This window comes from Thalassophryne amazonica, chromosome 11, assembly GCF_902500255.1.
Source record: "Thalassophryne amazonica chromosome 11, fThaAma1.1, whole genome shotgun sequence".
Taxonomy (NCBI): Eukaryota; Metazoa; Chordata; class Actinopteri; order Batrachoidiformes; family Batrachoididae; genus Thalassophryne; species Thalassophryne amazonica.
The window spans coordinates 25766199-25788394 of NC_047113.1; the positions used below are offsets into that span (position 1 = coordinate 25766199).

At 41.0% G+C, this 22196-nt stretch overlaps 1 protein-coding gene across 1 annotated transcript in view; it reads right to left on the reverse strand.

The window, feature by feature from the left end:
- klhl4 (kelch-like family member 4) overlaps positions 1 to 22196 on the reverse strand; it is a 142525-nt gene that overhangs the window by 63628 nt on the left and 56701 nt on the right. The window contains 2 exon segments of the mRNA XM_034181012.1: positions 13365 to 13561; positions 20852 to 20988. Of these exon segments, the coding sequence (XP_034036903.1) occupies positions 13365 to 13561; positions 20852 to 20988 (334 nt within the window).

Here is a 22196-nt window from a genome sequence, read left to right on the forward strand (position 1 = left end):
ACACCATGATGTGTGACACTGTAATGTGTGACACCGTGATGTGTGACACCGTGATGTATGATACTGTGATGTGTGACACCATGATGTGTGACACCGTGATGTGTGACACCATGATGTGTGACACCATGATGTATGACAGTGCGATGTGTGACACCGTGATGTGTGACACGTTGATGTGTGACACCATGATGTGTGACACTGTGATGTGTGACACCATGATGTGTGACACCGTGATGTGTGACACCATGATGTATGACAGTGCAATGTGTGACACTGTGATGTGTGACACCATGATGTGTGACACCATGATGTGTGACACTGTGATGTGTGACACCATGATGTATGACACCATGATGTGTGACACTGTAATGTGTGACACCATAATGTGTGACACCGGGATGTGTGACACTGTGATGTGTGACATCGTGATGTATGACACTGTGATGTGTGACACCATGATGTGTGACACCATGATGTATGACACCATGATGTGTGACACCGTGATGTATGACACCATGATGTGTGACACTGTAATGTGTGACACCATAATGTGTGACACCGGGATGTGTGACACCATGATGTGTGACACCATGATGTGACACTGTGATGTGTGACACCGTGATGTATGACACCATGATGTGTGACACTGTAATGTGTGACACCATAATGTGTGACACCGTGATGTATGACACTGTTATGTATGACACCATGATGTGTGACACCATGATGTGTACCACTGTGATGTGTGACACTGTGATGTGTGACACCATGATGTATGACACCATGATGTGTGACACCATGATGTGTGACACCATGATGTATGACAGTACGATGTGTGACACTGTGATGTGTGACACCGTGATGTATGACACTGTGATGTGTGACACCATGATGTATGACACCATGATGTGTGACACTGTGATGTGTGACACCGGTATGTATGACACTGTGATGTGTGACACCATGATGTATGACAGTGCGATGTGTGACACCGTGATGTGTGACACGGTGATGTGTGACACCATGATGTGTGACACTGTGATGTGTGACACCATGATGTGTGACACCGTGATGTGTGACACCATGATGTATGACAGTGCAATGTGTGACACTGTGATGTGTGACACCATGATGTGTGACACCATGATGTGTGACACTGTGATGTGTGACACCGTGATGTGTGACATCGTGATGTATGACACTGTGATGTGTGACACCATGATGTGTGACACCATGATGTATGACACCATGATGTGTGACACCGTGATGTATGACACCATGATGTGTGACACTGTAATGTGTGACACCATAATGTGTGACACCGGGATGTGTGACACCATGATGTGTGACACCATGATGTGTGACACCATGATGTATGACACCGTGATGTATGACACCATGATGTGACACTGTGATGTGTGACACCATGATTTGTGACACCGTGATGTGTGACACCATGATGTGTGACACCATGATGTATGACAGTGCGATGTGTAACACCATGATGTATGACAGTACGATGTGTGACACTGTGATGTGTGACACCGTGATGTATGACACTGTGATGTGTGACACCATGATGTATGACACCATGATGTGTGACACTGTGATGTGTGACACCGGTATGTATGACACTGTGATGTGTGACACCATGATGTATGACACCATGATGTGTGACACTGTGATGTGTGACACCGTGATGTGTGACACTGTGATGTATGACACTGTGATGTATGACACCATGATGTGTGACAGTGCGATCTGTGACACCATGATGTGTTACACCGTGATGTATGACACTGTGATGTGACACTGTGATGTGTGACACCATGATGTGTGACACCGTGATGTATGACACTGTGATGTGTGACACCATGATGTATGACACCATGCTGTGTGACACTGTGATGTGTGACACCGTGATGTGTGACACCGTGATGTGTGACACCATGATGTATGACACCATGATGTGTGACACCATGATGTGTGACACCGTGATGTATGACACCATGATGTATGACAGTGCGATGTTTGACACTGTGATGTGTGACACCATGATGTGTGACACCATGATGTATGACACCATGATGTGTGACACCGTGATGTATGACACCATGATGTGACACTGTGATGTGTGACACCATGATTTGTGACACCGTGATGTGTGACACCCTGATGTGTGACACCATGATGTATGACAGTGCGATGTGTAACACCATGATGTATGACAGTACGATGTGTGACACTGTGATGTGTGACACCGTGATGTATGACACTGTGATGTGTGACACCATGATGTATGACACCATGATGTGTGACACTGTGATGTGTGACACCGGTATGTATGACACTGTGATCTGTGACACCATGATGTCTTACACCGTGATGTATGACACTGTGATGTGACACTGTGATGTGTGACACCATGATGTGTGACACCGTGATGTATGACACTGTGATGTGTGACACCATGATGTATGACACCATGATGTGTGACACTGTGATGTGTGACACCGTGATGTGTGACACCATGATGTATGACACCATGATGTGTGACACCATGATGTGTGACACCGTGATGTATGACACCATGATGTATGACAGTGCGATGTTTGACACTGTGATGTGTGACACCATGATGTGTGACACCATGATGTATGACAGTGCGATGTGTGACACTGTAATGTGTGACACCGTGATGTATGACACTGTGATGTGTGACACCATGATCTATGACACCAATGTGTGTGACACTGTGATGTGTGACACCGTGATGTGTGACACCGTGATGTATGACACTGTGATGTGTGACACCATGATGTATGACACCATAAGGTGTGACATCTTGATGTATGACACCATGATGTGTGACACTGTGATGTGTGACACCATGATGTATGACACCATGATGTATGACAGTGCAATGTGTGACACTGTGATGTGTGACACCATGATGTGTGACACCATGATGTATGACAGTGCGATGTGTGACACTGTGATGTGTGACACCATGATGTGTGACAGTGTGATGTGTGACACTGTGATGTGTGACACCATGATGTATGACAGTGCGATGTGTGACACCATGATGTATGACAGTACGATGTGTGACACTGTGATGTGTGACACCGTGATGTATGACACTGTGATGTGTGACACCATGATGTATGACACCATGATGTGTGACACTGTGATGTGTGACACCGGTATGTATGACACTGTGATCTGTGACACCATGATGTCTTACACCGTGATGTATGACACTGTGATGTGACACTGTGATGTGTGACACCATGATGTGTGACACCGTGATGTATGACACTGTGATGTGTGACACCATGATGTATGACACCATGATGTGTGACACTGTGATGTGTGACACCGTGATGTGTGACACCATGATGTATGACACCATGATGTGTGACACCATGATGTGTGACACCGTGATGTATGACACCATGATGTATGACAGTGCGATGTTTGACACTGTGATGTGTGACACCATGATGTGTGACACCATGATGTATGACAGTGCGATGTGTGACACTGTAATGTGTGACACTGTGATGTATGACACTGTGATGTGTGACACCATGATCTATGACACCAATGTGTGTGACACTGTGATGTGTGACACCGTGATGTGTGACACCGTGATGTATGACACTGTGATGTGTGACACCATGATGTATGACACCATAAGGTGTGACATCTTGATGTATGACACCATGATGTGTGACACTGTGATGTGTGACACCATGATGTATGACGCCATGATGTATGACAGTGCAATGTGTGACACTGTGATGTGTGACACCATGATGTGTGACACCATGATGTATGACAGTGCGATGTGTGACACTGTGATGTGTGACACCATGATGTGTGACAGTGTGATGTGTGACACTGTGATGTGTGACACCATGATGTATGACAGTGCGATGTGTGACACTGTGATGTGTGACACTGTGATGTGTGACACCGTGATGTATGACACTGTGATGTATGACACCATGATGTGTGACACCGTGATGTGTGCCACCATGATGTGTGACACCGTGATGTATGACACTGTGATGTGTGACACCATGATGTGTGACACCATGATGTATGACACCATTATGTGTGACACTGTGATGTGTGACACCATAATGTGTGACTCTGTGATGTGTGACACCATGATGTATGACAGTGTGATGTGTGACACTGTGATGTGTGACACCATGATGTATGACAGTGCGATGTGTGACACTGTGATGTATGACAGTGCGATGTGTGACACTGTGATGTGTGACACCATGATGTGTGACACCGTGATGTATGACACTGTTATGTATGACACCATGATGTGTGACACCGTGATGTGTACCACTGTGATGTGTGACACTGTGATGTGTGACACCATGATGTATGACACCATGATGTGTGACACCATGATGTGTGACACCGTGATGTGTGACAGTACGATGTGTGACACTGTGATGTGTGACACCGTGATGTATGACACTGTGATGTGTGACACCATGATGTATGACACCATGATGTGTGACACTGTGATGTGTGACACTGTGATGTGTGACACCATGATGTGTGACACCATGATGTATGACACCGTGATGTATGACATTGTGATGTGTGACACCGTGATGTGTTACACCGTGATGTATTACACTGTGATGTGTGACACCGTGATGTATGACACTGTGATGTGTGACACCATGATATATGACACTGTGATGTGTGACACCATGATGTATGACACCATGATGTGTGACACCGTGATGTATGACACTGTGATGTGTGACACCGTGATGTATGACACCATGATGTGTACAACTGTGATGTGTGACACCATGATGTATGTCACCATGATGTGTACCACTGTGATGTATGATACTGTGATGTATGACACCATGATGTGTGACACCGTGATGTGTACCACTGTGATGTGTGACACCGTGATGTATGACACCATGATATGTGACACCATGATGTGTACCACTGTGATGTATGATACTGTGATGTATGACACCATGATGTATGACACCATGATGTGTACCACTGTGATGTATGATACTGTGATGTATGACACCATGATGTATGACACCATGATGTGTACCACTGTGATGTGTGACACCGTGATGTATGACACCATGATATGTGACACCATGATGTATGACACTGTGATGTGTCACAGTGTGATGTATGACACTGTGATGTGTGACACCATGATGTATGACACTGTGATGTGTGACACTGTGATGTGTCACAGTGTGATGTGTGACACCGTGATGTGTCACAGTGTGATGTATGACACTGTGATATATGACACCATGATCTGTGACACTGGGATGTGTGACACCATGATGAATGACACTGTGATGTGTGACACCATGATCTGTGACACTGTGATGTGTGACACCATGATGTATGACACTGTGATATATGACAACGTGATCTGTGACACTGTGATGTGTCACAGTTTGATGTGTGATACTCCGATGTGTGACACCATGATGTGTGACACTGTGATGTGTCACAGTGTGATGTGTGACACTGTGATGTGTGACACCATGATGTGTGACACTGTGATATATGACACAGTGATCTGTGACACCTTGATGTGTGATACTGTGATGTGTGACACTGTGATGTGTGACACCATGATGTATGACACTGTGATGTGTGACACCATTATGTATGACACTGTGATATATGACACCGTGATCTGTGACACTGTGATGTGTGACACCATGATGTGTGACACTGCGATATATGACACTGTGATGTGTGACACCATGATGTATGACACTGTGATATATGACACCATGATGTATGACACTGTGATATATGACACCGTGATCTGTGACACTGTGATGTATGACACTGTGATGTGTGACACCATCATGTATGACACTGTGATGTGTGACACCATGATCTGTGACACTATGATGTGTGACACCATGATGTATGACACTGTGATATATGACACCGTGATCTGTGACACTGTGATGTGTGACACTGTGATGTGTGAAACTTTGATGTGTGACACCGTGATGTATGACACCATGATATATGACACCGTGATCTGTGACACCGTGATGTATGACACTGTGATGTGTCACACTGTGATGTGTGACACTGTGATGTGTGACACCATGATGTGTGACACTGTGATGTGTGACACCAGGATGTGAGACACCGTGATGTATGACACCATGATATATGACACCGTGATCTGTGACACCATGATGTATGACACTGTGATGTGTCACAGTGTGATGTGTGACACTGTGATGTGTGACACCATGATGTGTGAAACCATGATGTATGACACTGTGATATATGACACCATGATCTGTGACACTGTCATGTGTGACACCCAGGTTAAGCATACCACGCTGATGCGTACTGCACTGGTGTCTGCTACATAGAAGATTGTTTGTCAATGAGTCAGATATATTTGTTCAAAAGAAATATTGTTTCTCAACAGTAAAATATCACGTTCTTCCACTGCAACAAAAAGTGGAGTTCTTTCAAAAAACAAAAAACAAAAAAAAAAACAATGACACAAGTGGATCTCGGCTCCTATGTTCAACCAGGAAAAACAAGCTTATCAAAACGGAGATCTCCCCACTCAGAAAACAGAGGATGGACTTCCAGGAAATCCAGAGCTCTCCCCACTCTTTCCTGAAACAACTGAACAGGAAGTTCCCCACTTGTGCAGTTTGGTGATTAGATTAACCATGTGCGTGGATGAGGCTTCTGGAAGCAGGCAGAGCAGATGTCCTTCAGCAGATAACGCTGATCTCACACTGTCACTCACCCGCGGCTAACAAGACGTTATCTGCCAGCGACTACAGTAGTATTCAGAATAATAGTAGTGCTATGTGACTAAAAAGATTAATCCAGGTTTTGAGTATATTTCTTATTGTTACATTGGAAACAAGGTACCAGTAGATTCAGTAGATTTTCACAAATCCAACAAGACCAAGCATTCATGATATGCACACTCTTAAGGCTATGAAATTGGACTATTAGTAAAAAAAAAAAAAGTAGAAAAGGGGGTGTTCACAATAATAGTAGCATCTGCTGTTGATGCTACAAACTCAAAATTATTATGTTCAAACTGCTTTTTTAGTAATCCTGTGAATCACTAAACTAGTGTTTAGTTGTATAACCACAGTTTTTCATGATTTCTTCATATCTGCGAGGCATTAATTGTGTTGTTTTGGAACCAAGATTTTGCTCGGTTACTAGTGTGCTTGGGGTCATTGTCTTGTTGAAACACCCATTTCAAGGGCATGTCCTCTTCAGCATAAGGCAACATGACCTCTTCAAGTATTCTGACATATCCAAACTGATCCATGACACCTGGTATGCGATATATAGGCCCAACACCATAGTAGGAGAAACATGCCCATATCATGATGCTTGCACCACCATGCTTCACTGTCTTCACTGTGAACTGTGGCTTGAATCCAGAGTTTGCGGGTCGTCTCACAAACTGTCTGCGGCCCTTGGACCCAAAAAGAACAATTTTACTCTCAATCCAATTCCAATTCCAATCCAATTTTATTTATATAGCGCCAAATCACAACAAACAGTTGCCCCAAGACGCTTTATATTGTAAGGCAAGGCCATACAATAATTACGTAAAAATTACTCTCATCAGTCCACAAAATATTCCTCCATTTCTCTTTAGGCCAGTTGATGTGTTCTTTGGCAAATTGTAACCTCTTCTGCACATGTCTTTTATTTAACAGAGGGACTTTGCGGGGGCAAAGCATTGGAGATCATTGTAGATGAACAGCCTATAATTTTTTGCACCTGCGTATGTTTTCTCCTCTCCAATCAACTTTTTAATCAAACTACACTGTTCTTCTGAACAATGTCTTGAACATCCCATTTTCCTCAGGCTTTCAAAGAGAAAAGTATGTTCAACAGGTGCTGGCTTCATCCTTAAATAGAGGACACCTGATTCACACCTGTTTGTTCCACAAAACTGACGAACTCACTGACTGAATGCCACACTACTATTATTGTGAACACCCCCTTTTCTACTTTTTTACCTCCACCAATGAGGTTATGTTTTCGGCCGCGTTTGTTTGTTTGTTTGTCTGTCTGTCAGCAGGATAACTCAAAAAGTTTTGAACGGATTTTGATGAAATTTTGTGGAGTGGTTGGAAATGACAAGAGGAACAAGTGATTACATTTTAGTCGTGATCTGGATCACGATCCGGATCCAGGAATTTTTTAAAGGATTCTTCACCATTGCGGGATAGGTGGAATTTTTCTTAAATTTATTTTTGTTGAAATTTTGTGGAGTGGTTGGAAATGACAAGAGGAACAAGTGATTAAATTTTAGTGGTGATCCGGATCACGATCCGGATCCCAATGCTAACGCGTTAACATGTCTATGACATTTTCATTGTTAAAAGTTAGCATTAAGTAGTTGCAGCTGTCATCACGTTCGGGTGCATTTGTTTTCAAATTGTAATATTTCTTAAATTTATTTTTCTTTATATTTTAATAATCTAATGATTATTATATACAATTTTAGAGAAAGAGACAAAAAGAAATAGATCACTGTGCCAAGGAGGGAATCTCTTTAGGGTCAGTGACCCTATGGCCTTGTTTTGAGAAGTGCTTCATAAATGTTAAAAAATTCATATATTTGCAGTTTAGTTGAATAATAAATTGAATTTTGTCTCTTATTTGTTTTTGTCTATAAGCACATGCAATATCAATATCAGTGCTCAGATGACAGCAGCTTCTGGGAAAGGTGCAAGTTGCAATAAACTGACGCCAAGCACTAAGGATACATGCTATCCAGTCACAGCAGATGAAACTTTTTTTTACTACTGAGCAAACATCATTGTTAGACTTTTTTAGGTTCAATGATTCCACGGCGTGTAGATGTTATGGCGTCAGTGACCCCATGGCCTTGGCGGAGGTTTGCACTCTCTGAGTGCTTCTAGTTTTTACTAATAGCCCAATTTCATAGCCTTAAGAGTGTGCATATCATGAATGCTTGGTCTTCGCTCTCAGACTGCAGGCTTACTTGTAGTTCCTAGGGTTTGTAAGAGTAGAATGGGAGGCAGAGCCTTCAGCTTTCAGGCTCCTCTCCTGTGGAACCAGCTCCCAATTCGGATCAGGGAGACAGACACCCTCTCTACTTTTAAGATTAGGCTTAAAACTTTCCTTTTTGCTAAAGCTTATAGTTAGGGCTGGATCAGGTGACCCTGAACCATCCCTTAGTTATGCTGCTATAGACGTAGACTGCTGGGGGGTTCCCATGATGCACTGTTTCTTTCTCTTTTTGCTCTGTATGCACCACTCTGCATTTAATCATTAGTGATCGATCTCTGCTCCCCTCCACAGCATGTCTTTTTCCTGGTTCTCTCCCTCAGCCCCAACCAGTCCCAGCAGAAGACTGCCCCTCCCTGAGCCTGGTTCTGCTGGAGGTTTCTTCCTGTTAAAAGGGAGTTTTTCCTTCCCACTGTAGCCAAGTGCTTGCTCACAGGGGGTCGTTTTGACCGTTGGGGTTTTACATAATTATTGTATGGCCTTGCCTTACAATATAAAGCGCCTTGGGGCAACTGTTTGTTGTGATTTGGCGCTATATAAAAAAAATTGATTGATTGATTGATTGATTGTTGGATTTGTGAGAATCTACTGGTACCTTGTTTCCCATGTAACAATAAGAAATATACTCAAAACCTGGATTAATCTTTTTAGTCACATAGCACTACTATTATTCTGAACACTACTGTATATGTGCATCTTAATGTGAATGTATAAACGACATGCAAAGGAACATTTTCAAATGTCTGGCTTTCCATTAATGAATGTGTTGCAATGTGGTATCTCCTTCTGGCAGCCAATATTCCACTTTTAATTTCATGTACACATCACCCTTTTTACTGTTTGGAATAAGTTAGTTTAATTAACCAAAACACAAACAATTCATCCCTATGCAGTTTATCAGGTTACTTAAATTTTCTGGCCTTCAAGCAATAATGCAGTGAGTCATAATAACACCAGTAAATCATCTGTAAGCTTTACTTTTCACTCTGTGATTGTACTTCCACAACACATCCCTATTATATCAAATATTAAACCTGATTTTTAATTGCTTGTGTGAATAATTAACAGTGTACTGGTTCATGCAGCATCATGGAGAAATTGCAAGCTCATATGCAATAATACTGTGTTCCAGTTTCAGTGGGAAGTCAGATTTCTGCAGTTGAAAATTCCAATTTCCCACTTCAAAGTATTCCAGCTCCCTAACACCAAATGTAAACAAGAAAAATGGCCGAATGAGCTTCAACACATGCGTCATCAACATTTCTGAATAAAGGTTTTTACTCTGAATTGAGTTATATATACACTGACTCAGTCACCATTTTATTAGGCACATGGGTGTTCCTGCTGTTCATAAAAAATCCATAGACTATATATTGACGCCTTTACGGTGTAAAATCCCGCGTGTAATCACGTTCTCGCCGGGGAGGCCGAGATTTCGTTGTCAGTGTAAACAAGCATTTGCGGGTGGTGGCGTGGACAAGCAACAAGCAACTTGTTTGCAACATTGCGTCGTTATGGATGTGAGTTCAACCAAAAGACAACCACAATTCCAATGAAGATGGGATGTTGTGTGAAATGTAAATAAAAACAGAATACAGTTATTTGCCAATCCACTTCAACCTATATTCATTTGAATACACCACAAGGACAAGATATTTAATGTTCAAACTGATAAACCTTATTGCTTTTGTGCAAATATTTGCTCAAGAATTCCACATACAAAAGCTTTAACAATTACTGTCCTCAATTCCCAAACGCTTATTGAGTGTTGTTAGAAGGAAAAGTCATGTAACACAGTGGTAAACATACCACTGTCCCAACTTTTTGAAACGTGTTGCAGGCATCCATTTCAAAATGAGCAAATATTTGCACAAAAACAATAAAATTTATCAGTTTGAACATTAAATATCTTGTCTTTGTGGTGTATTCAATTGAATGTAGGTTGAAGAGGATTTGCACATTATTGTATTCTGTTTGTATTTACATTTTACACAACGTCCCAACTTCATTGGAACTGGGGTTGTATGTATTTAGGTGTTTAACTAAGATAATCGTGAGTCTTTAATGTGAGTTTTATAACAATAAATAAAGAAATAACTAAAGCATGTTGCTGTTAGGGTTGCGTGTCACGAACCGGTTCTTTTTGGGTATCCTTAAGAAATGATTTGATCCATCGACATCAGTAGCCTTTTTGCTTAATGATTCCCTTATCGGTCCTTCAGAGTGTCCGTTGTTCTTGGGGGTGTTTGTCAGGAAAATGATCATTTCTCTACATTGATTACAGACCCTACAGCAGGTCTGTATAACCATTTCTGCAGCTTTGCTTTGAACCTTGACCCAATGAAGCAGTGCTTCGATCTTCGATTTGCTGCTTCGTTGGTTCTTTGTTTTATTTCCTTTTTATTTGTTTTATTTTATTTTATTTTATTTTTATCTTAATTTTTCTCTGCTAAAACCTACCTGTTATGGTCATCTGAAACAGTTGATAGATATATTTTGTAACTTAAAAAAGGGACCGATGCTAGCGCGTTAGCATGTCTGTGGCATTTTCAGTGTTAAAGTTAGCATTATGCTGAGCCATTATCAAGCCTCCCTCCCCAGCATGCAAAGGATTCTGGGATACTCTAAAACCATGAATACTGGACAACCTTTGGGGGACGTCACCCAGATATTTTTGATAGACAGCCCAAAGAGCCGTTTTGAAGACCAATAATTTCTGTTCTGGGTGTCGCTATGTTAGCAGCACTTACTCTGCCGCCATCATGGGCGACCCATATTTTTATAAAGAGGTGGAGTGTGGGTGAGATCATGCATGACCTGCTCAATTCATGCATGAAGTCTGGACACACCCCATCTTCAATCAGAACCCAAACTAAACTAATATGCTAACCGCGGTTCAGGTATTTATTAAATCTTATTTTAGGGGACTAAGTGGTGATTTTTCTAAGGGTGTGGGCATTAAAAATGATGACCTACTTATTTCCTCAGCAATTGTAGATTAACTGGACCAAATAAATGAAGCTACCAATAGGTGCTAAAAGTGGCAATACTATTAGCATCGAAAATGAAATAAGAAGATAATTTTGCATTGCAGACATCATAGATGATCCACACAAAACATATTATTACACATATTTGTAACAAAATGTTCAAAATAACAGACACATCCCTCCATAACTAGGAGCTGCAGCCAGTAGCCAGTGAGTGAGCGACACCCTGAGAGTCTGTGCTCAGATCAGCGAGCTGTCATTTGAAATGATCAGGCCTCTACTTATGTCTAAGTTTACCACTTAAAATATCTTAAACTGAGGAGCTAGAAAAGAATTCAGCCCATGTCCAGTTATCATGGAGGGAGAAACTATCTATAGCGACCAAAACAATTTTTTTTTTTTTGCATCAGCCTGTAAACATGTTTATTTCTGCTCTAATGCCAAACATTCTAACATGGGCTTCTATGGCAATCTGCTCGCTTTTGTTGGCAGCCTCAAGCAGCCACTCAAGTAACTGCAACTTTTCTTCTTCTGGCTGTACCTCATTTTAGGCTCATCTTACTTAGAGAGACTAAGATGAAGAGTATCACTTGCATTTTGAGGGAGCATCAGCTTCTACATTTTGGCCATGCGGCACATTTCTCTGTTCATGATCCAGTATGCAGGTGCCTGAGCATTGAGGACTCCAAAAGCAAGAGAAGGCCAAGGGGACTTCTAAGTTTCACCTGGCTGTGGCAGGTAGATGTATATTTTAGAGATGTGGGAATGGACCATTTGTCTACTTGGGTGGTAGCCATCCAGGACTCAAGGCTGTTCTGTGGTGTCATGATATAGTGAAGGTCATCACCAACACATGCTCCCAGACTTGAGTTTACTTGAAGCGTTCTGCTTGCAAACAGGTGAGTGTAGAAACATAGCTTGGATGCCTTTTCTGTTTTATCCTGCAGGAGCGCTTCTTTTTCTTCACCAGTTTTGAATGATATGACTTTTTCAGATTTCCCTTTGCTTTGCCAGTCCTTCTTCCTTTTTTCAGCTCATAACATTTCCTCCTTTTACCACTCCTTAAATGCTCGTTTTGTATTATTTTAAAGCACATGTAACATGTTATGCATTGGTTACCAAATACATAAAAAATGGAGGGAGCTTCTAGAACTGGTAGAAAAATTTGGATTTTTATAGGATGCATGCATTTAAAAAAATCACATCCAGACTGCAAAGCCAATTGCAATCTAAATAATTAAGCACATGTCACTATGGAAATGTGGCCAGACCCTATTTGCCTACCATGGTGTAGTTGTGAGCCACATTGAGTAGGTCCACACAGCCCTGGGCATCTGCAAAGGAACGTATTCCCAGGCAATTAGAGGGATGAAGCTGTTTCATCAAGAAGTTGCAGCAAACTTGGATGACTTGAGAAAGCTGGAGGAGGCAAGCTGCTGCCAATAAACTCTCAATGGTCTCCTCTTTCAACTCAAGGACACCTGTAATGACAGAACAAACAAAATGAGGTGTTTGTATGATGAATCAATGTACTTACATGCACTGCACTTAAAATGAGTTTGTCGAGCAAGGTAAAGGTAGTTATGATATGAAACAGAAAATATACAGTGGCATCCATATATAGTTGTACGCAGACAGCAGTTTTCATTTGAAGTGTCTATGTCAGTATAATGGAGTTGGGTTTTTGACCACGTGTTCTATTAAACTCTAGACTCGACTTGAAAAGGTTTGGTTTTGCACAGTAACTTCATCTGTGCCACTCGCTCCACCATAAAGCTCTGACTGGTGAAACACTCACTCACACACTCATCTTCAACCACTTATCCAGTTTCAGGTCACGGGGGCAACAGCTCCAGCAGGGGACCCCAGACTTCTCTTTCCCAAGCCGCATTACCCACCTGTGACTGGTGGATCCCGAGGCATTCCCAGGCCAGTGTAGCGATTATATCTCTACACTGGCCTGGGTCTTCCCCGGGTACCCCTCCCAGCTGGATGTGCCTGGAACACCTCCCTAGGGTGGCGCTCAGGAGGCATCCTTACCAGATGCCCGAACTACCTCAGCTGGCACCTCTCAACGTGAAGGAGCAGTGGCTCTACTCCAAGGTCCCCGCAGATGACCGAGCTTCTCACCCTATCTTTAAGGGAGACACCAGCCACACTCCTGAGGAAGCCCATTTCGGCCGCTTGTACCCACAGTCTAGTTCTTTTGGTCATGACCCAACCCTCATGATCTCAGGTGAGAGTAGGAACAAAGATTGACCAGTAGATCAAGAGCTTTGCCTTTCGGCTCAACTCCCTTTTCATCACAACAACATGGTAGAGCAAATGAAATATCGTCCCTGCTTCACCAATTCTCCGGCCAATCACACTCTCCATTGTCCCCTCACTCGTGAACAAGACCCCAAGGTGTTTGAATACCTTCACTTGGGGCAAGACCGCATTCCCTACCCGGAGTAGGCAATTTGTCATCAAAGCATATGATACAGGACAAAACTTGAAATGTCTTCAGAGACATGGTGGCTGGAAATATTGCCCTTCCAATCTCAGCATTCCAAAGGCTTGCTGTTGCTCCACCTTTTCATTTGTAAACTCCTGCCAAAATGAGCAAGCCAATGTAGACTTCCAAGTCAGGTACATCCGAGTCTTTCCAGTGGTGCCCATACATACACGTCCTTCCAAATGTGTCATCCCAAGAACAATTTTTTCAATCAATGGTCTTATGAAGAGCCCAAATGATGATTTGATGTCTTCAACAAGGTTGATTGCATATCTGGTGGGGCCTTGAACCATTTTAATAATATGTATACGTCGCAGATATGAACAAGCAAAGCTCTTCAGCATCTCACCATGTCATTTAGGTCCTTCAAAGTTTTTTTGAGTAAATGCTTCAGGGGAGCATTAGCATGGCTAAAACTTTTCAGCTTCTAGGGGGCTCCAACTTTTTAAGCATTTTTCTATATTTTTCTATTTTTTCTCTATATATTCTATAGAGGGTTTTCAGTCACGTGACCGATTTGCTGCAGGACAGGTGCCGTCTCCATTCTGGATTACAAGGAGGCTGGCGCGTGATAGAAAAATGGAGAGAATGTACGGTTATTACGAGGCTTTAAATCCTCAAGATAAAGCTATTTATCATGATAGATGTGTAGCAGTTGGTTCAGTGGATCCGTATCTTATACAAGATAGTGAATTTAGTGTTGATGTAACGAACTGGCTGACAGTGTCACACTGCGATATTGTGAACTAGGAAGCTGCTGACCAGGTCAGCCTCGCCGGCCTCCTGCAGAGCATCACAGCGAAGCTCTGAAAGCGGAGGTTGTCTTGAAGTCCTGACTGATTTCTCTCACCAGGCGCTAGAAGGGCAGCTTGTGGATCAGCAGCTCGGTGCTCGAGGACCACAATGTAAATAAGCATCCGTATTGGAAGCATTCTTGTGTTATCCTCGGCGGTATTTTTATGTATTCTAATATAATTTTATTGCCAAATAAAATAAAATTCTAGGAGCAGTGGATTTCTGTTAGCGGCGGATCTCTCTCAGCGCCATGAGGCTTCTTCACACCGACGTTGAAGCTTTACAATTGTTCACTAAATGCACGTAGCGTATCACAGCGGCCACTGCGTCATAATCCAGAATGGCCGCGGGACACAAAATGACGTGACCGATACGTCACATGAAAACCCTCTATATATTTCTAGATTTTTTTTTCAGTAAAATGGTTCTTGGGAGCATGAGCATAGCTAAAACCTTTCAGCTTCTGCGGGGGCTCCGCCCCCCACTGACCCACCACCTTTTTAAACATTTTTCTTCTTTTGCCTTTCAGCTTCTCCACCCCACAGACCACCCCCCAATTACAGCCCTCTTAACCTCCTGCCACTTTAAGAATTTTTTAATGTAGATGTAAATTAATATTCAAAGTTTTCAGCTAGTTGACAGTAGGACTGTACAATATGGCCAAATGATCATATCTCAATATTGTCATATCAGTATGATATGATATGACTATGATTTGACACAAAGTGCAGCAACAGTGAAAATTAAACATTCTTAAACAAAACAGTAATAATACCACACTCATTTTGCACTCAGCATAAGGTTAGGATACTGTGCCCTCCAAAAGTATTGGAACACTCAGTATTTCACACATTTTAATTTGTTTATGCCATTTTAAATACAATAAATACAAAAAAAAAAATAAAGAATAAAGATTTCTAAAATTATCTTCCTCCTATATATTCCAAAAATTCCTAGGGTTTGGAAACTGGTGTGATTATGCACATAGATTTTGTAATCAGAGGTTATTGACATTTTTCAACAATAATATAATGTATAGAGTCCACAGTGTTGGAAGTGGCTGCAAAAATCCTGACTCATCAATGGCCCATGAAGTTCATACGGTGAGGAAACAGTATCTGATCCTGCATACCAATTTTGGAATAAATTGAACAGGGTATTCATATGTTAAAGTGTTGAAAGAAAAATGTAACAGACACAAGGATGGTGCTTAATTCTATGTCCCCTGTGCTGGTGTGATAGACAGACACATGCATGCACGCATGCAAGCATGGATGGATGGATGCACTTACATGCACACAGTGCAATTCTATATCCTACGTCCCGACGTGATGAATGGACACACACACACATACACACACACACACACACACACACATGGATGTGTACATGCATACATGGAGTGTGAATCTATATCTCTCATCCTGGTGTGAATGATAAAGCCGGTTGTTATAAATCATCAAAATTGTCCCTTTTCGAGCCACTTTTTCTTTACATAAGTCATGGGAAGGACACAAGAACATTTCCAACTCAATGCATATGTCGTGATTTGTCTAAACTAGGATGCTGACCTGTGGTGAACCACGGGTTCTAGATGTGGTCATTTGTACTATATACGGAGGACAGCTGACTTTTGGGGAAAATCTGTTTGCAGTTATGCTACATTTTTTTAATAATTAACAGAAAAATTTCTTGGCCTTTATGAAAGTCTTTATTGAAAGTTTAATCTGTTTTCAGTTGTGTTCAATTTTCTAAAATGAATTTTTGTTGTCAATAAGCTTTTCTGAAGCTGCTTAACCAGTACAATCTTCCATGAAAAGAAATTCTGAATAACTAAACTTTTATATTTGCACTTTGACAGTGTTCACATTTGATTTAAAAATAAAACATATTTTTTTCCTCCTTTTTTGGCTTGTGCGTGCCACTGTTGAGATACAATTCTGCTGTTTTGTTTGGAGTTTAAGCATGTTAATTCTTGGTTTGGGGTCACATGCACACAGAAAATGTTCAGATTTGAATCTGCTGTCTGGGATGTTAGAGGATGGACAGACAGTCAGTCTTCTGTCAGGTCTGCAGAAACCTCACAGGCTCTTATTTTGAAATACAGGCTCTTGTTGTGGAAGTGCATATTGGTCCATTCACCGTGCTGTTTTCACAACGTGAATCCTCATGAAAAAATACATAAGTATGGTAAAGGATGAAAGTTAGCTTTTTCTGGATTTCAATTGATGCTCTGGATACACCAACACACAGAGGCCACTTGCCGCAGGGTAGCGCAAACTTGCGTTACGGCCCGTTACACTATAATTTTGGACCGTTACGCTTATTTTCAATACAGCGTCTGTAAATAACTGTTTCTGCATCGCGCCTCCAGTTTGAAGCGTGAATCAAAGCAATGCTTCGATTCAATGGCTCGTGGCTCTTTGATTCGCTGCTCTTCAGAAGCGGTAAGTCTGCTTCTTAACCCCTCTGAAAGCCATTAAAATATCATCAGTCACTTTTGTGTGGATTAAAGTCACTAACTGGGACTCATGTCTTGTTGCAGTCGAGAAACGAGAATCGTCCTCCGTTCCGTTGGCACAGCTCCAAACGCTGCACGGCTCTCTGCTGAGACAGAGTCCGCTCGGAATTAATAACTTCAAAACGAATTGCCACTTTAAATAAAATGACACCTCTTACAAACATTGCAATACAGACAATAAACTACAATCGACTAAAATGTTTTGTCCTCCCAAAATGAAATGCCCTGCATTCTTTATAAACCTGACGTGCAGCACAGCTGCAAGAGCTCAGCTCATAGGTATGGAAATACATTCATGCCAATAATAACGTCTGAAATGAAATGCTTTTGACAAAAACTAACAGATTTTATTTCTGTTTATGTCCAGAGATCAAGGATCCACCATGTAGAGTTTATGTCCAGACTTTAAGGATCCAGTAACCACTTTCATATTTATTTACTTTAAGACTCCATAAAATGTTGTTCAATTTCAATTTAATCAGCTTATAAAGCACCAAATTACAACAAAAGCCATCTCAAGGTGCCTCACACAGAACAGTTCAACATAAAAAATTAAAATAAATAAATAAAAATAAAAAAATTCAAATACCTAATTAAAAACAGAAGTAAAAGAATAAATCATAACAAAAGAAAAACTACTCATAAGTCTTGACTTAAAAATGTCCACGGACTCCGACTGCCTCACTGAGGGCCATGTACTGGCTAACCCAAAATGAGATTGTCCACTCAACTTCCCCAGCCTTCTGGACATGATGAAGGGACTTGGGCTGTTGTACCTGGCTTTTCCCCTTTGGGTACCCCTACTAGAATGGCCAATTTTTAGCTTGAATTTTCAAAAAGCTTCCCCCCCCCCGGTCACTTCGCTCCCTCGACATTACCACTATGCTAGAATTTTATCCTAACTACAACCCTGTGCCGTTTATTATATGGATAGAAACTGAATGATATTGTATAGTAAGATTGATACTAATGAGGGAAGCTACCAGTACCCCACTATGAAGGAGCTATACCGTATTTTCCAGAATGTAACTCATTTTTTGGAGTGGGGGTGGAGAGTTTGTTTGTTTGTTTGTTTGGTTTTTGCTACTTAGGGAGGTCCAACTTATACTCCACTGTAACATATACTGAAACATAATGTGTTTGTGATTATTATTATTAACAAGAATAATTATAATAATAACTACTTTTATTATATGGCTGCAACGCTACGCACCCTCTGATTGGCTGATTTCCGGTCTGATATTTTGCCGAGTCTCACCTGCGGTTACCATGACAATCGTATCCCATTTGTTACAAACCACAAAGCTAAAAGTCAGACATGAACATAGTCCATAAATATCTAAACAGCATCAGAAAAAAACACACACAGATTGAACGTTAACCAGCTAATGACTGGACCATCTGTTAGCAAGTTCTTCATGGAGATGAAGTGAACAAGTCTGACGACGAGCCCAAACCACCACCAGCTTTCATATTCGGGGGATACATACGTTCGTGTGTCTTATATATATATATATAATGAATAATAATGAATAACGAATAAACAAATAAATGAATAACCTTGCTTGCTCGGTCTGTACGGGATTATCAGACCTCTGTGTTTTTCTCTCGTACTTACACCTCAGTCTGATATTTTCCCGTACGGACCTCGCAGTTGCTTAATAATACTTTAATATATGGCTTTCCCAGGATTCAAAGCCCAAAACAACAACAACAAAAAAATCTAAGAACAAAATAAAATAATGCCACTAAAGAGTATACTACAACAACGCACAAGAAAACAGATCAAGTATAGGCTTGTACCTTCTGGAAAACAGAACCTGAAATTCCACATTTTCCTTAAAAACAAACAAAAAAATCAGTCTTAAACAGTCAAAGTCTTTCAAGGGATTTGCTCTGCCACTGTACTTAATTGATAACAGTAAATACATGTACTATTCCTTGATGGCTTGTACAGCTGATTGTAAAAATAAAATCTGAATTGACAAATTAACTGCAACCTATATAGGCTGTGTTGCTCCATTTCTAGAGCAACACATTTAGAGGTGGGCGGATCGATCGTAATATTGATCATATCGCTACCAACGCAGGTATTGATATTGAACGATCCTCGTGTAAAAAGATTGATACTCAAGCTTTTTTCTGTCCTGCACGCACTGACTGCTGTGCACGCAGATTCGTCAAAGTCTACTCTCTGTAAGAGCAGCGCTGCGCTGTGTCACACAACATGGAGCAGCGCACCCTCTTCCCTCTGGTCTTTTGTTGTTGCGCCATCACATGGCTCAGCGGCGCCAGCCAACAGCCATGCAGGTAGGATCAGCCTGGCCCACCCACTCAGCGCTCTCCTCAAGTCAGCCCTCTACCTCAGGAGATTTTGTTTTAAGTTGTATTGAGTGATATTTTTTTAAACAAAATGTTGATTGTGATTATAAATTATTTTGTTGTCACATGCAATGTTTGGCGAAATTCTATCCTAGGTCTTTTGGATCCTTTGAATCTATGAAGCTTAAATATGAAAAAGTATCGGTATCTGTATCGGTATCGATATCAGCGATACTGGGCCTGTATTTACTTGGTATCGGATCAATACCAAAATTCCCGGTATCGCCCACCTCTAACACATTTCAGTCTGAAATCTGGTGGATTAAAATAGAAAATGTCAAGTAGATACCAATGCTTCAGAAGTGCACAACTCTAAACTCCTTTAGTAAATCCATAAAGCACTTTTTTCATTAATTTAAACAAGTTTAAATCATGATGATACTTTACATTCTCCCTCAGCCACACAGCAGAGTCTTCAAAGAGATTTGTCCAGTTTAATAACCAATAGATGTTGACATTTTGCCCAGTCAGTTATCCAAATGATGAACTGCTTTAATGATCCTTTTAATCAAGCACGCACATTAGAAGCCTCATAATGTCTAACAGAAGCTGGTGGAAGTGTTTACGAGCACTCACCAGTGTAAGCAAAATGAACCAAGGCTCTGAGGGCCTCTGGGTCGACTCCCTCCATTTTGATCTCCTCCTGCTTTGCTTCCCTCACGTCGCTGGTGAACATGGCAGCAAAGTAGTCCGACACAGCGCTCAGGACCAATCTGCCATATAAAAAGAAATGCATGATGCTTTTATACACTCATTTATGTTTGTGAGAGATCTGCGTGCTGATGATGTGAAGGACTGAATCGGTCGTCAGATTGTGTCGTGTTCTCAACTGTAATCATAAAAAAAGTTGCTTTGTCGAAGTATACTTTATCACTTTGTACAGTTGGCATACATGTACTACTTTTTACAATTGATAAAGCTTGTGTGTTATTACAAGATATGTGCTGAACTTCCAATTTGCAGGCTACAAATGGAACCAAGCACATACTGTACATGAAAAAAAACTGCTCTAATTTGAGTTGGTCTTCATTTACTGGTTTGTCTGTTACTTCTTCAACACTTGAAGTCCAATTGCAGTCTATTTGTTACCTCCGCCAATGAAGTTGAATGAATATTTTCTTCCCTGTTTGTTTGTCTGTGAACAGCCTGGAACCCAAAATTTTTCATACTGTATATTGTTCTGAAATTTTTTTACTAAAGATTCAGATCCTCATAGGCAAGAACTGAATAAACTCTTATCCTTAACATTGAATGAATTTTCAAAAATGTATAACTCTGTCAAAAAGGTCGGATTTCTTTTATATTTGATAGCATTATGGAGGATGGTATCCCTTATTGACTGACAAAGGTTGATCTGGATCTGATCCAGATTACAGATTTTGTGGCCATTAAAATTTAACATTGAAAACCCCATTTAATGTATATTTTACATTATATCTTAATCAAACATGCCCCAATTACTCTCATATTTGAAAGTGAGGTGCAAACTGGCACTATCGCCTGACAAAGTTTGATCAGGATGTAATCCAGATTGTGGATTTTGTGGACATTTGAAATTAATATTGAAAAGTCCATTTGGTGTACATTTTGCATTATATCTCAATCAAAAGTGCCTCAATTACTCTCATATACATTTTCCTGAGGAATGTCCATACACTTTCTACTTTTAATATGGTGCACTATTGTAACTGTATTCTAACTAAATTTCCCTTTGCATCACTGGTGTATGTTCAATTAGATTTTCAATTAGAAAGTTTAAAGCTATTCGTTAGGCCACTCTGACCAATTTTGCATTTCAAGAATTTATTCCTCTACTTAAATAAAATATCAAGCATCAAGCCCCCACTGCAGAACTGCTTCAATGAATAGAGAGCCAATTGTTAAACGTCTCATTGGCACCACCAGATGGAGCAATACCTTG